General features: G+C 42.1%; 1 protein-coding gene across 20 annotated transcripts in view; it reads left to right on the top strand.

Annotated features, from left to right (window-relative positions):
• The window catches only part of ABLIM1 (actin binding LIM protein 1), a 294,439-nt gene that overhangs the window by 218,906 nt on the left and 53,062 nt on the right, over positions 1 to 22,471 (top strand). For all 20 annotated transcript variants that reach the window (XM_027596949.2, XM_027596962.2, XM_027596956.2 and 17 more), the window contains exons 7-8: positions 18,093 to 18,180; positions 21,617 to 21,675. In XM_027596949.2, coding sequence (XP_027452750.1) covers positions 18,093 to 18,180; positions 21,617 to 21,675 — 147 coding nt within the window. The remainder of the gene's footprint in view (positions 1 to 18,092; positions 18,181 to 21,616; positions 21,676 to 22,471) is intronic.

The raw sequence follows: 22,471 nt of genomic DNA, 5'->3' as shown, positions 1-22,471 counted from the left end.
CTGAAAGAATGAGAATCACTCCTTTCCAAGAAAGGCACTAGGAGAAAAATTACAGGAAATAGGACTATTCTATTTCCCTATAGAAAGAGGTGAGGAGGTATAAAAAGAGTTTTTAGAGGAAAACATAGCTTAGAATAGAACAAAATCCTAATGTGGCTTCACCAATATAACTTGTTCTCAGAAATTTATTCTGCCGTTGCTCTGCAGTGCTACAATTTTTCCCAGCACTATACTTAGATAACATATTTTTGGTCTACTAGTTTGATGTATAATGCATTCTTTAAACAAGAATATAACATTTCATGCTTGTACTATGTTAGCTGATTGCATAATTATAGTTATAATATACAATTAAAAAAGACACAGTCCCTGCCTTCATGGAACCTAAAAGTTAGCAGAAATCAGGGGCACCTGGGTGGCTCAGTCAGTTAAGCATCTGCCTTTGGCTCAGGTTATGATCTCGGGGTCCTGGGTTCGAGCCCCATGTTGGGCTCCTTGCTCAGTGGGGAGTCTGTTTCTCCCTCTCTCTCTGTTCCTCCCCCCTGCTCATGCTCTCTCTCTCTCAAATAAATAAATAAAATCTTTTACAAAAAGGTTAGCAGAAGTCATAAAACACATGTCTTCAAGCTCAAGGCCATTTGAGTGGAATAAATAAATGTTTTCAGAGTATAGAGGAGGGAGGGGATCATGTCCACGTGAGACTGCTGAGAAAAAGTCCCTAGAGAAAGCAGCATTTGAACCAAGCTTGGAACACTGGTATTCTATTATATAAAATAGACTATTTTTACAAAAAATACCTAATAGGTGCTCAACACCTTTTGGACTCTGGAAATACAAAAAATGAATGTCCTTGCCTTTATTTTAAAGATTTTTCTATCTAAGTAATCTCTCTACCCAACGTGGGGCTCAAACTCACAACCCCGAGATCAAGAGTCACATGCTCTACTGACTGAGCCCGCCAGGTGCCCCGCAGTGTCCTTGCTTTTGAGAAGTTCAAGTCTAGCGGGAAAACCTGTTAAGTAACCAGCAGTTATAGCATATAATTTATTGCATTAGATAAACGTGTGTCTACTTTATATTAATGTATAAAAAGTGTATATTTGGAACAAGAAAAAAAATGCAAATAGAAGAGAATGCCTAAGTCGGGGGAGCTGGGGAAGGCTTGTTCTCATCTAGAAGTGCTCAGCCTGGGCGCAGCTAGGAATCACCTGGGGAGCTTTTTCAAGGTGCTGATGCCCAAGCTCTGCCCCAGAGCTACTCCGTCTCTCTCAAGGGGCCCCTATAACTTTTTAAAGCTGGACAAGTGGTTGAGACTAGATTACAGAGGTTGTTGAATGCCAGGGTTTAAGAAGTTTGACTTTGTCAGTTGGCAATGGACAATGTTAAAGACTTCTTATCTGGAGAGTATTGTGATCCATGGGGTATGGGATAAAAATTATCCTGACATTTAAATGCCCTTAGCTCCGTAAAAGGCCTTGGAGTCTAGGTAGATTAGCAGGAGGGAGAGAGGACTAACCCAAGAGGCACCGCCAGCATTTCTTGGCAGAGCTGCTGGTTTGCCTGCGTGGAGGGGCTTTTCCTGTCCATCCATCTGTCTGTCTGTCATCAGAGGAGCTGGCTGGCTCTGACTTTTAAGTTTGGTAGACTGTGCTAAGGAGTACTTAGATGCTTGTACTTCAGAACTCAGGCGGGTCTGCTGCCCTGAGGCCAAGTACAGGCTTGACATCAGCACTGGTGGCACGGTGTGATACTTTGAAGGTTATGGAGCCATATGACTACACAAAATGGAACCCAAAGTTCACAAAATCACGGGTTGATGTACATGGCTTAGGCTGTCATCTGGGTCCCGGCGTCCAGGGTCACTGGCTCCGCTCTGGCCGGTCCCCTGTCACCTGATTGTGGCCGGTTGAGGTATGGCAGGTACAGTTGGGAGGGAACCTGCCTGTCCGGCACTCCCTGCTTATCCTGGCTCTACTCCCTGAGGCCTGCCCTTCCAGAGGAATCCAGACGGTTCAGCACAGGGGAAGAACCCCCCCCCACCCCCCCACCCCCGCCTGTAAAGTCTGGAAAGTAAGTCTGCATATCTGTTTCTTTGTAGGATACAGAAATGCTATAGTTGTCATCCAGAGGCATGAGCCTTGTCTTCAGCGGGCTCCGATTGGGGGTATTGCCAAACCCGGCGGTCCTGAATTCTCTCATACACCTCCCCTCCTACTCACTTCTCACCCTGTTTTTAATTCCTACTGGCAATTCGAACTGACACTCAGTGATGGGTGGAAGCACCCCTCCCCACTGCTCCCAGTGAACTGAAGAGTCTGGGCTCCGTAGATTCAGGACTGGGAAGCGTGGTTGTTTGTTAAAGGGGGCGAAATCCAGCCACAATGGGCTAGGAAATCAGACAAGGATGTTTTTAAAAGCAAGCTGTGTTTTTCTGACCACTTCTGTATTGGTTCCCACCCCGAAGGCTCCTCTAACCCTGGGGAAGAAAAAACATTTTTAGTCTGATAGCGTGCTTTCGGCAGCCCAGGAGCTGAACTATCTGCAAAGGAGTTGATAACTCAGAGCAATGGTTTTAGTGGAAATAACGTGTGAGGCATCACCCAGGACTCCAAAGTGAGGCATGGACCACATACACGGCTCTGTGTCTTCCCCAACTCCTATCAAGTTCTGTAAGAGTTGTTTTAGAATAGAAATACTGAGGAAGGAAAAAGGATGGGATGGGATGGGAAATCATTTGTAATTCCTGGAGAAGGATAGAAATCACAGAACAGGAATGTGCTTTAGAGATAGCAGCTTGGTTAAGAAAAGCAGTTGACAAACCGGAATCTCACTGAATTGGGACAACACGTTTGCTGTATGCATATAACAAACGTCAAATTTTTAAAAAATTTAAATTCAATTAGTCAATGTAGTGAAAACTTCAAAGTTTTAACAAAACAAAACAAAAAAACTCCTGCCTTCTGTATGTTTCCTACAAGTTGCAAAGTCATTACCAAGACATTCAGTAAAGGGGACCGGTCCTGTAATCTGATACTGCCATACTCCTTCGCACCACCACCACCCCCCCCCCCCCGCCCCCCTTGCCTTTAATTGTGCCATTTGGCCGCAAGCACCTGGGTATTGATCACTGATTCCCTTGGAGCAGCTGACACGGAAGAGCCCCTTTGGATTGCCGTGACGCATTCCCGACTCCAGCATGCTCTCGTGTTGGAAAGGAGACCAAGAATGAGATCATGAGTAATAAGGAACCTTAAGCGTTTGCCCTTGTGCAAGAGACAAAAATGATCCAATTGGGATTAGGTTTCAAGAGTGTTGAACTTGAAGGCAAATATTTATCTTCTGGTGTTAAGAAAGGAAAGGATGTAAAACCTTTGACCCTGACTGCAGGGTGGTGTCTGAGTTTGGAAAGCAAGTCATATTCAGCCAGAAGCTTGATGCATTTGTCACTGTTCCTTCCCGGGAACTATGTTAATAGTTCTCACCACAGGCAGAACGGCCGCTGACTAGCCCTCCCAGTCAAGGTCACGGTAACATTCCATTGGATTCCAAGAGTCTCTCGCTCTGGGCTTCAACTTCCTGAAGAGACCCCTTGAAAATTCCTTTCAGAGTATACTGTTTGTAAAGACACTGGCCTAGAGTCATCCAGTGTTTTGGAGCCTGGTTCATCCTCTCCCTCCCTGTGTTGTATTACTCTGAGTGAATTTATGTATCATTCACGTTTCTTTTACCTACATGGCAATCCTGTAAGCGAGGCAAGACCGGTATCTAACACCTTTTTGCCGGTCTAGAACACACAGGTCTCTTTGGAAAGTACACAGGATTGGGGGAAGTGAGCAGTTGGGTCCCAGTGTATCCATTCATCCTGAAAGTTCAACCTAACAGATATTTCAGACATCCACCTTCCCCCCCGCCCCCCGACATTGCACATATGGAAACCGGGGCAGCCTAATAACATGTCTAAAACAGGCCAGTTGAGCCCCTCCTAGGGAGTCCCCAGGAACCAAGATCCTTTCCTGGTCAATGATCTCAAATTATCATCACCTCAAGTGAGTCACTGTTGTATGAGGGATAGCCTTACGAAGTTCCACTGGATCTCACCTGAGTGGTTAGCTCCTGTACTCCGTGGTAATTTCTGGAAGGGAGGGAGGATAGAAGCTTCTTATTTTTAAGCTGTCCAAGCCACCAAAGTGATTTTTAGTCTTTCTGACCCTTGACATATAACAGGTTGTGGGGGTAGGGGGGAGTGGACTTTATCAGAAACGTAGATTTGAACCCTAGCTCTGTAACTTTGAAGACTTTTCTGAGCCCATAAATAGGCATAAAAGTAATAGGGTACCCCACAAAGCCCTGGGTGGGTTAAATGGGAACACATTTAATAAGTGTTCTGCTATAGAACAAATGCAAAGGGTATTATTACCAAGAAAAGTAATGGATAAGAAATGTTTAAGCTCAATGCTGAGAGGAAAATTTAGATCTCTTAGTAGCCACTGAAGTGCTCAGCCTTCCAAACCCAATTCTTGTTTACTCTTTCCAGTGGACCTTGGCCCTAACTAGAAGAAGCCACTTTTGAGGCTTGGTAGCCAAGCCTTCTGCAAAGCAATCCAGCAATGCCAGGCATTGTCTGCTGATTTTGAGTCAGTTTAGGATTTAAATACGAGCATTATTTGCCTTCCATGCACATCTCCCCATCAGTTGAAAGGACAGAGCCAACAGAAGGACAAGGATGAAAGAAGGATTGAAAATTGCTCAGTGGCACTCTGGAGAGCCTGGAATAGTGGAGACCTGAGAGAATTAAGCTACGGTGCATCTACTTAGAGACCATTTTATGTAAAAAAGATCATTGACTTCATAGAGGTTAGAAAAACACTTTGGGAATCCATTTGGCCAAGCGCTGTTAATTTGATCCTTCTTATTTAATTCCTTCAAATGCCTCTAAGATTAAAATTGTAATAAAAGGCAAAACACCCCCTTGGACAACTGTTTGGCAGTGGCTGCTGAGGTTCAACATAAACACTCCCGATGACCTTGTGTATGCTGTCTGCTCCTATGTATATGCGCAGCCAGAACTTGTATATAATTCACCAAAAGACACAGGTGGGAATTTTCACAGCAATACTGTTCAGAACACCCAACACTTTCAAGCTACCCAAATGTCCATCAAGATTGGAATGAATAAATGTAGCATATTTACATAAAAGAATACTATGCAGTCACAAGATGTAATGAAAACTACACGCAGCCTCATGGATAATTCTTGTACCATTGAGTAAAGGAAGCCAGACATATTTGCTTCCATTTATGTAAACTTCAAAACCAAGTAAAACTCGCCTATGGAGTTGGAGGTCAGCATAGTGAATAGAAGTCATGTGACTGGAGGAGAGCGTGCAGGGAGCTTCTGGATGCAGATAATGTTCTCTTTCTTGCTTTGGGTGCCAGTTTTAAGATACGGAGCATTTATGAAAAGTCATTCAAATACAGCTTGTACGTTTTTCTCAGCATGTTATACTTCCATAAAGAAGTTTATGTAAATGAAAGAACAAAGGCAATCCTCTTTCCTACTCCAAAGAAGAGGGAGAAAGAAGTATATTCAAGCCTTCCTACCTACCTTGTAAGGGAGAACAATATGATATAAAATGTAAAATGCATGGCATTTTTGATAGCCAAGAAAAGGAAAGCACCAAACTGGAACAGATTGCAACAACCACAAACAAAGCGCCTGGTCAGGGAATACCAAATTCATCTAACAGCCAAGGAAATTCAACACCAAATCCTCGGGTCAGAAGCTACCCTCTGAACTATGTTGTAGTTCCTAATAACTTATCCAAAGAGAATAATGGGATGATGTTATCCGTGCTATTTAATCAGTTCCTAGTTTCAAGGAAGTTTGGTACCTGGGAGACATGACCTTGCTATTGTTGCATCTGAAAACAAAAGGTAGTCTGAAGCTGCTGGGCCTGCTTTATAAGGATTTAGCATGGTCCCATACCAAGAAGATCGCCTATGTCAAGAAAGAACATTTAGGAGAGTTAGCTTTAAAGCTAATAACACCTTGGTGTTATTTAGAGTGGTTTTTTATTTTTTATTTATTTTTTTCAAGGTTTTATTTATTTAAGAGAGCATGAGCCAGGGCGGGGTGGGGGTGGGGGTGGGCGGAGGGAGAGGGGGAAGCAGACTCTGTGCTGAGCAGGGAGCCTGATGTGGGACTCTATCCCAGGACCCCGAGATCACAACCTGAGCCAAAGGCAGACGCTTAACCGACTGAGCCACAAATAACATTTGATTACACCGTTGATAGCTGGGGGCAGAAGGGACAGTGAAAATAAAATTTTTGTTACGGATTTAAGAAATTATCTGGTCTTTCCTTAGCATTAGCAAATTGTAAAACATGAAGGGGCCTTAATTTTGCATGATAAACTTTTATTTGTATTCTTAGAGAAAGAAAAAGAAGTTGAAAGATGATCCTGTAAAGTCGTAAGAGCGAGAGCAGATCTCAGGGGGTGGGGGGAGCCCTCCCTTGCATTAACTGAGCTGCCGGGGGCTGGGAAGGCTGTAGGGGGTGGCTCTGCAGTTTGGAGTTGGACAGGCCTGAATTCAGATGACAGTTCTATCCCTAGCTGAGTAACCTTGGACAATTTCTCGATCTTGCTAACGTTTGATTTCCTCATCTGTTAAATGGGTGTAACATTTCCCTCTCAATGTTGCAGGGAGGGTCAGATGGGATATGGTTTATGAGGTGCTTCGCACAGTGTCTAGAAACAAGTACATAATGAAATTGTAGCTAGGGCACTGAAATTCATCCATTGCTTCTCTTTGAGCTGTTGCAATTGTGCAGGGAATGGTGGCTAATTGACTTAGAGGTGTTCTGATAAGGGTTTCTGCTACGAATTTGCCAGACGTTTCTGGAGTACTAGCTGTGTGGAGAGCAAGAGAGATCCTAGAGTTATGGAGGTACAGGTGTGGCTCATAATGTGAAAGAGAGAGAAAAAGCTCACCTACATTGAGTGGTACCAGATGGTTTGCTATCAACTTACCTTTGGTTATTTTTTTTTAAGATTTTATTTATTTATTTGATGGACAGAGGCAGCAGAGAGAGGGAACACAAGCAGGGGGAGTGGGAGAGGGAGAAACAGGCTTCCCGCCGAACGGGGAGCCCGATGCGGGGCTCGATCCCAGGACCCTGGGATCATGACCTGAGCCGAAGGCAGACGCTTAACGACTGAGCCACCCAGGCGCCCCTACCTTTGGTTATTTTTATAATAATCCTATATGGTAGATTTTCTAATGCCAGTTTTTACAGATGAAGAAATGATTCCAGAAAAGTGCCCAAGGCCACAATGTTTGCAAGGCCAGAATGCAAACCTCCGGGTTCTCTTGGTTCCAAAGCCCATCTCGTTCCATTCCATGTTGCACAGTGGGGTAGGGCAGACGGTCCAGCCATAATAACTGGAGGCAAAAGTAAACACGTCTGACAGTGGGAGCACGGAGCTATGGGGGCACCAGGGAGCAGAGGTTAGTTTCAAATGTAGAGATTCACCTTGAATAGTTTCAGATTCATGTTTTGCCTTCAATGTAGTTATTCGCTCCGACTTAAAATTTGGCAAAATATCCAAGATGGATATTAATAAAATGTCTCTTCTCAATCATCTTAACCATCTTTTTCCATCACATGGGAATTATTTTTCGAGTTGCCTAGGATTTCTGAAATGAAAAGCAATGTAAGTGTTGTGGTGGTATTGATCCAAGAGAATCAAATTTGTATCCTAAGATCTGGGATGCTTTCTAGTTCTGACACTTAGCCCTATTACCTTGGTCTCGGCACAGCAAGTCATTTGGTCTCTGAGCGCCTGGGTGGCGCTCGGTTGGTTAAGCAACTGCCTTCGGCTCAGGTGGAGTCCTGGGATCCAGTCCTGCTTCGGGCTTCCTGCTCAGCAGGGAGTCTGACTTCTCCCTCGGACCCTCTCCCCTCTCATGCTCTCTCTCCCTTTCATTCTTTCTCAAATAAATAAAATCTTTAAAAAAAATAAAACACTAAAAATATTTTTAAAAAATGATGTCACCTATTTCAAAGGGTCGGAAAAGAATCCAATTAAATATTGTGTGTGAAAGCGTACCATCAAAGAACCAGCCTGGAAGAGTCCCAGTACTACACTAAGGTGAATGTGGCTGTCCAGATTTTCAGTGCAACTTCTCATGTGGTCCTGGGCAAGTTACTTAATCTCCCGGTAGTCTGGTTTCTCTTCTTGTACAAAAGAAAATTGTACTTCCTCTGAAGACAGAGAAATAATTATTAGATTAGCAAACTATTTTGTTTAAATCCTTTCATAAATGGTCAAATCTGCAGATAATTGCTAACAATACAATATTATATGTGTATATCTAGCTTTCTATATATAAAGGCACATTTTATTCTGGAAAAAGAATCCATATTTTTCAACAACTTCCCAAAAGAATCTGGACACCCCACCCCCCCCCAAAGGAATGAGTGTATGTATGCCCTGATGTGTCACTGTGGATAGTGAATAGAAGAGTTCCTCCTGTCTTCCCAGTCAGGTCTCCTGCCCCCGATCTCACTCTTCTTTTTTTTTTCTTCCCTTTCCCTTTCCCTTCCCCTTTCCTTTTCTCTCTCTTTGTGTGGACGTCTGTTACCATGTCTTTTAGCTCGAAACCTAGGAGTAGTAGTGCTGGGTCACATGGTATATTTATGTTTAACTTTTTGAGAAACTGCCAGAGGTTTCCAAACTAGCTATACCGTTTTACATTCTCACCAGCAATGGATGAGTGTATTACTTTCTCCACATCCTCCTCAACACTTGGCATGGTCTGTCTTTTTAATTATAGCCTCTGTAGCTAGTATGTAATGGTATTTCATTGTGGTTTTCATTTTATTTCCCTTATGACTTAAGGGTGTTTAAAATATTTTCATGTTTTTTTTCAGCACGTGTATATCTTCTTTTGTGAAGTGTTTACCTAAATCTTTTGCCCATTTTTTTTCAACTGAGTTGCTTGGCCTCTTGTTTTGAATTTTGATTGGTTTTTATATGTTCTGGATACTAGACCTTTTTTAGACATATGATTTGCAGAAATTTCTTCCAACCTGTGGCTCATCTTTCTATTTTCTTAATGGTATCTTTTGAAGAGAAAAAGATTTTAATTTTGATGACATCCAATTTATCAATCTTTTTTCTTTTACGAATTACGTTTTTGTAGAATATCTAAGAAATATTAAACCAAAATCACAAAGACTTTCTTTGATGTTCTTGTCTAGAAGTTTTATAGTTTTAGCTTTTATTAGGTCCATGATCCATTTTAAGTTCATTTTACATGAATTTAACACACCTCATGGTGTGAGGTAGGGGTTTGATTGAATATGAATAGCTAACTGTCCCATCATCATTTGTTGGAAAGACTGTCTCCTCCCTATCAAATGCCCTTGCACTTTACTTAAAATCAATTAACCATGAATGTGGGGGGTTATTTTGGACTTCTCTCTTCTATTCCATTGACCTATATGTCTATCCCAAAGCCAGTCCATGCTGTCTTGATAACTTCTAGCTTTATAGAAACTTTTGAAATCAGATAGTGTAAGTCCTCTGACTTTATCCTATTCTTTTAAAAAGTTTTTTGACTTTCCTAGGTCCTTTGTGTTGCCATGTACATTTTAGGATCAGCTTTTCAATCCCTACAAATAATCCAGCTGGAATTTTGGTAGAGATTGCACTGAATCTATAGATCAATTTAAAGAGACTGGTTAGGTCCTGTAGGAATGCACACATTTACAGATAACATTTATCTAGCACTATTAAATTGTAAAGACTGCTTTAAAATTTTTGCACTTAATTCCTTGGAAGGAGATGAGAAAGCAATAACCAACTGCAAAAATGTAATATGCATTTACACTGGGCTGTTGCCACTTTTTCCATTCTTTACCTCTCATTAAAAGAAGGCAGTTGAGGGGCACCTGGGTGCCTCAGTCGGTTAAGCAGCCTACTCTCGATTTTGACTCAGGTCATGATCTCAGGGTCCTGGGATCAAGTGCTGCATCAGGCTCCATGCTCAATGGGGAGTCTGCTTGAGGATTCTCTCTCTCCCTCTCCCTCTCCCTCTGCACCTCCCCCAACACTCTCTCTCTCTCCCTGCCTCTCTCTCTCTCTCATGAATGAATATTTTTATAAAATAGAAGGGAGTTGATGCTCTTTTATATCTTGAGCAGCTGGTCAAAGGGAACCAGATCATTGGAAGGCAGTGGTATATTTCTCTCTGCTCTGTTTTGTAAATCTTCACTGGGGAGGATGAGCTGCCACCACCCGCACCCCCCCACCCCCGACACAGCACACATGTTTGGAGCAGAGGTTGCAGCTGGGGTTGGGTGGTTAAGGCTGTCTGGCTGAAGGATGTTCTCATCTGTGCAGGTTGGCTTTGTACAGACTTGCGTAGAGCCCTCTGGGCTTCATGAACGCTGCCTGGGCAAACGGATTTACTCACCTTTGCCCAGGATACAGGCTTTGGGCCAAGGCACACCCTCATTATCCTGCCTGTTCAGGATCCTGCATTAGAGGGAAAAAAAAAAACAAAACAAAAACAAAACCGTCCTGGAACAGGTGAGTGTTCAACTTGAGATCAAGTCAGTCCAGTCCCATTGGAAACCTTTCCCGCTTCAAGGAAAAAACAGCAAACATAAAGAAGGCTGAGTCAGCCCCCACACTGCCTTTTTGCAGGAGTAAAACAGGGAACTTAACGTGATTCTGCCTCTCCCTTCCCACCCATGCACCTGCCGTGTAAGCAACAGATCCTTGTTACTCTCTTTGGCCTTCTTGTCTACTATCAGATTTAGGGTGAGACCACCCAGACTGGTGTTTCCCTAGTTCATGATGATTTGTGTACTCATTTCAGTGCTTATAAAACAAAGAAAGAAGCTGATTTCTAGGCCCCACCTTAAGGCCAGTGAACCCATTTTTGAAAGAATCTTGGGTGTTGCTTATGCACAGTAACGTTAGAAAAGTCCTGATCTAGGCCAACACAATTACCTCCAAGTGTTTGCATGCTCTTCATCTAAAGTCACCATCAACCAGAGCTGCGTTTACAAGAGTCTTGGGGACAGGAAAGCAATTTGTTTATTCCTTTGGGTATTCTAAGCAAATCATCTCTGAATCAAGTTAGAAATTAAAAAAAAAAAACTGCAACCTAGACCTTGAGAGTTTAACTTCCCCATATGGAAATGACTACATCCAATTATCTTTCAGGGTTACACCCTTGGTTTTTCTCAAGGGCCTATATGAGAAATAACTACTTCAACGTTGCCAACCATCAGCAAAGTTAGTATGGAAGGTAACTTTCCATTTCAGAGCCAAGGCCCCTCTATGAGAATTGTTTGGGTGCTTTTAGAGGGTAGGTCTGGCTCTACTTTTTGCAAGCACTGGGGGCTCTGAGTAAATTGTCCACTTTGAGTGTTAGTTTCTTTGCTTGCAGTCTAAGACTGTAAAATAGCACCTACATCACAGGAATGTTGTGAGGCCAGGCACTTACGGTCTTTGATAAAATGCCTGGCACAGAGCCTGACCCTATGGAAGTTCAGCCTACAATGACTGTTATTAATTTAGAATAGGAAACCTTGCCTCTCTGGTGACAATTGTATATGGCCATTGTTTCACACAGTGAGACTTTTAATGGCCTATTTTCCCTTTTGTCCTCATCTGCACTGAGAAACTCGGATCACAACAAGTTGGCCTGAGTCTAGAGTCCTGATATTTTCTTTTCCTCTAAGGTTTTTGTCCAGTTGTTTATAGATCATGACCTTCTCTGATAAGAATCTGCAAGTCTTTTTTTTTTTTTGGAAGTAGGTAGGACATTAGTTATAAATGGCTAAAGGTTGACCTCAAGGGCCACCTTCCACATCTCCTGGGCTCGTGTTAGGAGTAGGGCAAGAGAAAGAGGGTGAAGAAAAATAAAAAGCACAGTTGGTCGTCCAAGGCTAAGCAGATTATCAGGCAAGCAGATTATCTGACCAAGGATGGGTTCTGTAATTGCAGTTCTCTTTTGCTACTCCCAGTGGGCTGTTAGAGTCGGTACAGGGCTTAGGGCATCCAGAAATCCTCCTCAGTGTAAGGCACTGCTATCAAGAATTTCCTTTCTCTACCCAAATTGCTTTTCAGTTACCACTTCTGTGTGAGCTTGTAGAGGTATGGGATTTCACACAGATTCATAGAATTTTACAGCTGAATGGGACTTGAAATTGTCTAGTCCAGCCCTTCACTTTTTACAGATGAGGGGCCTGGGGGCTTGGAGAGGTTAAGTAGTGACATCTTTGAGGTCTCATGGGTAATACATTAAGGAATGGCACCCAGTCTCTTGATTGCAAATATGGTAGTCCTTTCCCAGGGGACCCCCTCCTCCGCAAGGAGTTCAGAATTACCTGCTCTGCTAGAGAGTGGGTTTAAAAAAAAATGGTGCATTAAACTAAATCCTGCCTTATAATAAATGATATTACTCCAGATGGTATTCTAGTCTGTATGCTAAAGTCCCTACTTCAATTTAGAGATTAACCAAATAGTAATAATTACCACAGAAGTCTGACATAATCAGCACTATTAAAGGCAAGCCATTTTTTGCACTTTGAATGTGTAGGCAGGTGCTTTATAAAACTCAGCTAAATGAGCAAATTGTTTACTTTCCATAGAGTGTAATGCCAGCCAGAATGTAGACTTTTAACATGTGCATTTTGAATATGTGAAAAAGAAGAAAATAAGTTGTAATTTTTTTACTTAGCAGGGTAGAAAGATGGGTGGAGAACAGTGATTGATTGTGGAGCTCTGGGGAGTCCCAGCAGGGCATCTGGCCCCAGAGGCCCAGGAACAGCTAGAGTGGCAGGGTGTGGGCTTGGGGCCAGGTACCTAGTCACTGTCACCTATGAAATCAACTGTCACAACAAAGCCCACACTGTGCTTTAAAAGTTTGTAATCAGTAAACTCCTCTCCACAATGAATTGTATGTTTATTGTCTAGTCTTCCATTTTGCTCATGATCTGAAATACTTTTCCTTGTTCTATAAATGACTCCAGTGTAAATGATTTTGATCAGCTATGTCCATGTTGGGGGTTGGTTTGCATATGAACCCACGTCTGTGTTCAGCTCTGATCCCTTTTCCTGGCCCTGTGCATAGGGCTTGACTGTGAACTGTCATGGGTACCAGCGTAAGAAGAAATGAAAGAGAGGAGGTGGCTCTCACATGCAAAGCAGAGGTTCCCTTGTCCTTGAGCCCCTGACCATGTGTGGTCCCCCAGGCCCGCACTGCTACAAAAACAGACTTTTGAATGGCTGCGAAATGGACTTCAATTCTGGTTCCCTGAATTACTTGACATGTTCAGCATTCTGAGATGAGCCAGTGCATGGGTCAGGACCGATGTCCCTGGCATCATGCTGGTATTGTTTCTTAGCAATGTTTTTGCTAATGGTTTATACACCACAGCCCTACCACCTGGGGCCTTGGCGTATCTTCCATCCGCCTTGTATGAGAGTTCGTGTAACAGTTACTCTCCTGCGCCTGTCCTTGGGAAAGAATGGGCACCGAGGGGGCCTTTTACCAGCGTCCCAACTGGTGCTAACAAGACTTCTCTTTGTGAATGGCCCTGGGACCACCTCTGTTCAGAGGATGACTGTTAATTGTTGTTGTTGTTTCTATTATTATTACTATATGTAGTAGTGTGCTGCACCATTTTCAAAATATCATATGACTGGGGCGCCTGGGTGGCTCAGATGGTTAAGCGTCTGCCTTCGGCTCAGGTCATGATCCCAGGGTCCTGGGATCGAGTCCCACATCGGGCTCCCTGCTTAGCGGGGAGCCTGCTTCTCCCTCTGCCCCCCCCCCCCGTCTCTTATGAATAAAGAAGTAAAATCTTTGAAAATAAAATATCATATGATCACTCACCGTAATCACATCCTGTGAGGTAGTTGCAGCAGCGGAGTGCTGTATGTTTAGAGAGCCTGCTGCCAACAAGACCACATCATGCTGAAACTGAATTTGAATCCAGTCAGACTCACCCCAGTGTCTCCACACTGTCAGCTAGTACTTTATGGGACTACATTATAGGCATTGTTTTTCTGCATGATTTTTTCTCTTGGCAGCATTAGTTTAAACTCTTTTTATTGTTATGTTAATCACCATACATTACATCATTAGTTTGTGATATAGTGTTCCATGATTCATTGTTTGTGCATAACACCCAGTGCTCCACGTAGAACGTGCCCTCTTTAATACCCATCACCAGGCTAACCCATCCCCCCTCCCCCCTCCCCTCTAGACCCTCAGTTTGTTTTTCAGAGTCCATCGTCTCTCATGGTTCGTCTCCCCCTCCGATTTACCCTCCTTCGTTCTTCCCCTCCTGCTATCTTCTTCTTCTTTTTTTTTCTTAACATATATTGCATTATTTGTTTCAGAAGTACAGATCTGTGATTTGACAGTCTTACACAATTCACAGTGCTCACCATAGCACATACCCTCCCCAATGTCTATCACCCAGCCACCCCATCCCTCCCACCCCACCCCCACTCCAGCAACCCTCAGTTTGTTTCCTGAGATTAAGAATTCCTCATATCAGTGAGGTCATATGATACATGTCTTTCTCTGATTGACTTATTTCACTCAGCATAACACCCTCCAGTTCCATCCACGTCGTTGCAAATGGCAAGATCTCATTCCTTTTGATGGCTGCATAATATTCCATTGTGTGTGTGTGTGTGTGTGTGTGTGTGTGTGTGTGTGTGTGTGTGTGTGTGTGTATACCACTTCTTCTTTATCCATTCATCTGTCGATGGACATCTTGGCTCTTTTAAACTCTTTCCATGTAAGTTTATTTCATTCCTTTAATGGCTACATATGATTCAATATTTTATTCAACTACTTTCTTATTTAGGTTATTTAGGTTGCTTTCTGTTGTTTTATTCTTTGCTGTTATAAATAATGTTGAAGATCCTTAATACATACACTCTCAAGCACAGGTTTGAGAGTTTCTGTAAGATAGCTTTCTAGCAGTGGTATCATGCATCAGAGTATGTGCATATTAAATTTGAATAAATATTGCCAAAGCTGCCTTCCAAAAAGAATTTTGCTCACCAAGAGTGTGTGAGAATGCCTTTTTCCTCACATTAGTCTTCTCTTTATCTTTGCCAGTCTGGTGAAGAAAAATATTTTTTTTTCTAAATTGGGTTTCCCTGATTCCTGGTGGAGTTGAGCTAATTCTTTATTTTTGGGGTCTTCTACATGTCCTCTGGAAATTGCTTTTTGCACATGTTCCCACTTATTTTTTATTAGAGATACTCTTTATATATTCTGGATAATCTTTTGTATGACATGCATGGCAAGTATTTTTTCTCTGCTACTCTTCCTTTAACTTTTTTACATCTAGACATTTTTATGTGTGTGCACAGTCATTATTTGTCTTTATTGTTTCTAGATTTTGCCTTGTTTAGGAAAGCATTCCTACCCCCAAGTATACTAAATTATCTCCTATGTATTCATCTAATATTTCTACATTTTTGTTTCTATATTTAGCTCTGTAACTCTCTAGAATTCTTTTTTTGTAGGTTAAGAATTAAGAATCTAATTTTACCTCTCTCTAAATGGAGAATCCATTGTTCTCACCATTAGTGGAATAATCCATTGTGCAACTCATTGGAAATGCTGCCTTTATCATAGACTAAATTATCTTGTGTATTGCTGTGCAACTGGCTTTTCTGAGTTATCTGTTTCACCGATTTCTTTTCTATTCCTGGATCTGTATTGAACAACTTTAATTATTTGAGCCTTAGAATAACTTTTTTCTTCCAAAGATTTTATTTATTTATTTGACAGAGAGACACAAATGAGAGAGGGAACACAAGCAGGGGGAGTGGGAGAGGGAGAAGCAGGCTTCCCGCCGAGCGGGGAGCCTGATGCGGGGCTCGATCCCAGGACCTGGGATCATGACCTGAGCCGAAGGCAGATACAAGGACTGAGCCATCCAGGCACCCCTTAGAATAACTTTTTATGTCAGGAATGGAAAATCCCCCTTCGTTGATGCTCTTTAAAAAAAAAAAAAAAAAAGTTTTATTTTGTGCATTTTTTTCTTCCATATGAACTTACAGAATCAGGTTGTCAAGATCTGTAGATGAAACCCCTATGAGTATTGTGACTGAGAATGCATTGCATTAATAGGTTCATTTTAGATAAATTGACATCTTTAAATATTTAGTTTCCTCATCCAGAAATATGTCTGTTAGCCTTTTATGTCCATCGGTTAAATTCTATAGTTTTCTTTATGGAGATCTTGCATTGAAGGGTTTGTTTGTTGCTATTAGAAATGGAGTCCTGTTTTCCCATTACACTGACTGAATTTGTATTGCTAGTCAATAAGAAAGCTATGGGGTTTTCTGTGTTTACTTTTTATCTAGCTATTTGAACTCTTTCATTAGTGACCTGCATTTTTATTTCTTCTTGCCTTATCACATTGGCTAGGACTAAAACAATGTAGAAAAACCTTGGTGAAAGTGTAAGTCATTGTCTTGGTGCTATGTTTGTTGAGAATGTGCCTAATATTGCACCACTAAGTATGACAGATATACTGTATCAGTTTGAAGATCAGTCTTCCTACTCCCAGTTTACTGAGAAGTGTGCTTTTCACTGTAGACTACACAAACTTCCTGTCAAGGTGCCTTAATTCTTTCACTTACATTTTCCTTGAGAACCCAGAGATTGTCCTACCTGGCTGGGAACTCTCAGCATTAGCATCCCAGCTGAACTACAGTGGTTTAGAACTTATTGTGACTTTTCTCTTTCTCCTTTCACTCACATTTGACCCTGGATGGCCTAAGGGAAGGAGCTACTTTGTGTGACATTTCCTATGCTTCCTTCATCCCCTGGAAAAAAATAATTAAATAATAGTGTGTGAACCAAAACAAGAGCACCACTTCTAGAATTTTCTGATTGGCACCATTGAACAGATTTCATTCCTGGCTTCTATTTTGAAATAAATCTTTTTCCACTTGATTGTCTTGAGTAACCAACCACCATCTCATACTCTGGTTGCTAAGTGGCTTTTGTAGTTTCTACTGGAGGGTGTGAGAAAGGAATCACTACCTGACCTCTGATTTCCTGTTGAGATTTCACACAAGCACAGGGGGCAGCTACTTCTAACTTGGCTCTCAGCACTGCCTTGCATGTGGTTCATGCAAAAGAACTATTTCACACTTGGTTAATAAAATGATTTCATTGCAGAGTATATTTGATAATTTTTAGGTGGTGAAGATTTTTTGCTAAGCTCTAAACAAGATTTCATTTTGTCAGGCATACATTTGGAGCATGACTCTAATGTGACTTGGCACCTGTCTAGAGAATTGTCCCTGTGTCCAGTGACATTTTGCTTAGGGGAAGTCAACACCTGCTGTGATGGCATCTGTCATATTTAGGAATGTGAACTGCTCATGAATAATGCAAGGCCACCTCAGTAAAATGCCTTCTTCAGGAAACAATATAAGACTTTGGCAAAAAAGACTGTTATAAGCAACATAGAAGAGAATTTGGGGTCCTCCTAAGGTGAAAGCTGTGGATTATGTCCTTTACTATGGCTTTTCCCGTCTTGATGTAAGCTAGATAGATTTTATTATTTTTAGACAGTTTAGCTAAGAAAATAAGAACCTGCTAAATATGAGAATCCTTTCTTTTAATACTTTAGTACAAACCAGTACGTGTCTCCACATCAATTTGGATGTTAATGTTTTGGGGGTGGGGTTTTTTGGAGATGGAGTGGACTCATCTCAGGCACATGGCATGTAACTAGCAACCATCCAAGAGCGACCAGGCCAAGAGAAAGGTGGATGCCAGAAACCCTGAGAAGCAAGGCTGCCCTATCATCCAGGCATCAGTAGCTAGTCTTTGAGCCCCTTCCAGTTCTAATGGGGACAGCTTCTGCTTCCAGGGCTGTTGGTATAAGAGGTTAGGTCAATTGGACAATTATTTTTCCTGCCTCAGCTGTTTCTCTTTGCCTCCGAATCCCCATGTCCAGAAAAGAGGCTGGGAGCTGTGACAAGGTGTAAACTAAATACTCCCTACCTCTTCTCTTGCAGGCAGGTGACAAACATTACCACCCCAGCTGTGCACGATGCAGCAGATGCAATCAGATGTTCACAGAAGGAGAGGAAATGTATCTTCAAGGTAAGATGGACTGAATTCAGTAAGTTCTTTCTGCCTGGGGAAAGAAAACCTTGCTTTGTTTGTTTGTTTTCAGAGAAGGAGGCACTTCATTAGCTACAAGGCTTCCCAGATCCAAAATGAATGTGGCCGGAAGTTACCTCATCAGTTAGTATTAATCAGCCAAGCAGTTGACATGCCGGCAGTGAGCCCCTGAGTGTGTTTAACAAAGGAATGTGTTGCTTCTGGAATGAACGAATAGGATTTGATGTTTGGTCCTATGGAGGTGAGGCAAGAGTGAAAATTAGCAACACCTCCTCCCAACCTTCCCCAGGAGGTCTGGGAAACAAGACAAAAGAGAAAAAGCATTTCTAGATGCTACTTTGTCTTTGCTCCTTTCACTATCCTGCAGGAAGGATTTTTTGATGCCTCCAACCTGCTCTTATGCAGGCTTTCAGGAAGAAATCTCATAGTTGGTGAATTGCATCATAGATGTATTTCATCTCATTAAGATGATGTAGCTCTCATATTGAAAGAAAGAGAGGCAGCGAGAGAGTGAGAACATACCCAGAGTCGCTGAAAGAGAAATGGAGAAGTTTCTGGTGGCAAAGAAGTATTCATTACCAGAGGGCCATCAGATTTTTGGGGGTGGGGGGGAGGGGCAGAGGGAGAGAATCTTAAGCAGGCTCCATGCCCAACTGGGGGCTCAATCTCACAATGCTGAGGTCATGACCTAAGCCAAAATCGAGAGCTGGATGCTTAACCAACTGAGCCACTCAGGTGCCCCCAGATTTTTTTCTAATGGAAAATCATTTTGAGAAATTTTCTCAGTGTGTAACCATGACTAGTTTTTATCTCCCCTAAAATGCTGAAATTTCTCAGCAAGAAGCTTAGGGGAGGAGTCTCTTCCAAACAGCACCATCTGCACAAACGTTTTACTATTTTTAGCTGGAGAAAGTGTCATTAAATCGACAAGGCTTATCAGTAAAATTAGAGAGAACCACGGGAGCTGGTACTCATTCAGTTTGGTAATTACCAGGTCTCATCTGCCTTTGCATTCATTTCTTTGTCTCTCTGCACTTAACACTACGTGTATTTTAATGAATGGTTTGCTTTGCTTTCTGTTTTGTTTTTATACAACGAAGAAAAGTCTATGGAAGTGATTCTTGAATATTAAAGCCTTATCTACTCTTCTCTGAAAAATGCTAGCTATATGAGAAAATGACAACCCAAATATCCCTTAGTTTTCATGATCACTCTGGAAAATTCTGATGAAAAAAGTCGCTGAATTTCTTTTTTTTTTTTAACATTTTACTTATTTATTCATGAAAGAGAGAGAGAGGCAGAGGGAGAAGCAGGCTCCCCGCCTAGCAGGGAGCCCGATGTGGGACTGGATCCCAAGACCCTGGGATCACGACCCGAGCTGAAGGCAGATGCCCAACCATCTGAGCCACCCAGGCGCCCAGTCGCTGAATTTTAAAGGGCCCAATAAAGGCAAATGACAGGCCCCCAAACCCATGGTCTCATGTGGACTTTACATGACACATTTCTCCGAGGGCAGGCTGTGAATCTCCGTAGCCATAGGCAGGTGTCACTTTGCATTTTCAGCCTGGAGCCAATTTATTCTCTATTTGGTCTCCAGGCTTTGTTTTAGATTTTAGTGTGTCTATCATAGCACTCAAAACCAGACACAAGAGCGCATGTCAACACCGTGTCTGCTAGGAACTGAGACTCAAAGGCTCTGGGTGCTGCTCTGCACGTTCACATGGTTCTGGAACCTGAATAGAGAGTGATTTCAAGCTGTGCGCAAATAACAGCACAGTCATACTACAAATAAACAACTATCAGTTAAAACGGGCTATCCTCAGAATCCCAGGGATTGTTGTAAATGTCTTCTGGAGTTGGGCCTTTGCGCTCTTTTCCTGCCCTCTCGACACTTCCTTGAAGAATGAGTAGTTCATCTTCCTCAGCATCTGATACTCTCCCCGAGTCGCAGTCCCGTGTGTCTGACCTCTGGAGAACAGTGTGCACTGTGTGCAAACCCAGTGATCTGGCCAAGGGCTCCCACTCGAGCTTTCACAGCGAATGCTGCTCGTGGGCCCACCCCTGACCCTTGGCTCTCCACATTAAGAGGATTTCCTGTGCTTTGTAGCCAGCCTCAGAGTAAATGCTAACGCTGAAAAGACTATGTGTCTGTCTGGTTTGTTTGTTTCATTTTCCTTTTTTTTTTTTTCTTTTTTCTTTTTTTTTTTTGGCTCTGGGTTAAGCAAGATAGGAATGATTGTTAAATAGGGATTAAAGTATTATTCTGATATAAAAGGTATTATCCTTGTCATGAATATTATTTTAGCTCAGTAGTATAAAATAATTCAAGAGTTACTTTAATTTGGTGACTTTTTAAGTACACACAGATGGTTGCTTGAAGAGATAAAGATTTAACAATGATGTGTGGGAAGTCTGATATTCATACCGAGACTTCCTAAATTTATATCATTTACTCGCTGCTTTCAACTTAGTAACTTTATTTGCTCAAGTCTTATCTAGTGCTCCTTCGGTTCTTCTGCCCATAACCATATTTGAACGTATCCTTATGTGAACATAGGACTTACATACAGGTCTGACCCACAACTGTATAAATGACATATATATCTAGGCATACAAAATCGTATCAGTGGGCTTGGATTCTTACAAGAGCTTTCTGTGAGATTTAAATGTTTTGCTTAGTTCTGTGATGTGGGCATCATTCCAGGGAAGGGCTTCATATTTAGAGAAGGTGAGGCATTGACTCAGGGACAGAAAATGACACTTAAGTAGTAATTTCACTCATTTGAGAGGGGAGACTTTTGTTGTTGTTAATTAAAAGGTTAACAGTTAAAGAAAACTTCTGCATTTGTAACATCACTTTCGACCTTTCTTCTAGTTGGCTTGATTTTCCATTATCTTTGTAGATGACTGTGTGTAATTGGATCAACAAAAAATTCAGTGAGTTTTGCTTTTGGATATAGACTATTGGGTTTGACTCTATTTCCCTTATCTAAACTGCTTGGTTGTTTTGATGTTCTGTAAACATGGTTTATGCCTTCTATTTAAATCAAATACAGCCTGTAGTAAGCACACAGACATGACTTTTAAAGGATAATAATATGGTCCAAAACAACAGCAACAACACTCAGTCAAGAACTAAACATCTGTTGCGTCACAACACTCTTGCGCCCATTAGTGGTGTCTGTGGTCTGGAATTATGACCTTTCTAGAGCAAGCTCAGACTGAATGAGGAAAACTCACCTGGAGATTAGAGTTGTCATAATTCACTTGGACCCATAATTCACTTCGGCTCTAACACTCCGTCCGCCACCCCCCCCCCCCCCCCCCCATAGAGAGAGAAGGATATGAACTGTTCTCAGAAGTTCTGGCTTCTTTCCATTTCCTTTAACTCTTTGCGGGCATTTTGTCTTTCCAGGTTCCACCGTTTGGCATCCCGACTGTAAGCAGTCTACCAAGACTGAGGAAAAGCTGCGGGTAAGGAAACAGAGCTGTGATGCCAGGTGCATGTGCTGGCTGTCTGTGCCATCGCCACTAATTCTCAGGGCTGGAGTTTTGGGGAAATGACTTTTTCATGACTTTTTTTTCTTAAGAGTAGATCAAGTTGAAAGCCCATTTGGCCAGGGAAGGAGGTTCCTTCTTGTTATGTTAATCATGTTAATGTTATGTTAATCATGTTAAACTGATTGTGGTTTTTGTTTCCAGTGCTTGTGTTGGAGAAAGTAAGCCTTGCCTCACTAGTCAGGTTCGTAGGAAAGCATTCAAGGGAACAAACCACACAGATGGGAAAAAATGATTCATCAAGTTCTAGGTCCAACATCTGGTGACCTCACCAGACGTTTTTGTACTTAGTCCATAATGTACCACCCCCACCCAAACTCTGCATCCATGGTACATTTTACTGTCCTCTTAAATCCAAATTCACCGAGTAGCCTCTGTCTCCAGAAGCTGATGGTTTGTCAGATAAAACCTTTAGGGAGAACAATGATGAGCCCAGAAGTGTCACTGTGAATAAGCATCCTGGTAACTTAACTCTTAGGTGACATCAAAATGTTGCAGTAACTGTCCTTGAACATTAAGCATTTGGGTAAAAGGATAGACCCTCTTCACCTCTCACTTCTAAAACCTTCTCCTGGTCTTACTCAGCCCTGACAACACCTCCAGATGACACTATTTTATGTGTTTCAGAAGCAAAGAGCTGTACACGCTTGTAAGTCAGTATCATCATCTGTACCCTATTCAGATGGCCCTAGTTTTTCCCTTGGACTGTGAA

Source organism: Zalophus californianus, chromosome 15 (genome assembly GCF_009762305.2).
Source record: "Zalophus californianus isolate mZalCal1 chromosome 15, mZalCal1.pri.v2, whole genome shotgun sequence".
NCBI lineage: Eukaryota > Metazoa > Chordata > Mammalia > Carnivora > Otariidae > Zalophus > Zalophus californianus.
The sequence above is the reverse complement of the archived record's forward strand: the minus strand, read 5'-3'. Positions and strand labels throughout refer to the sequence as shown.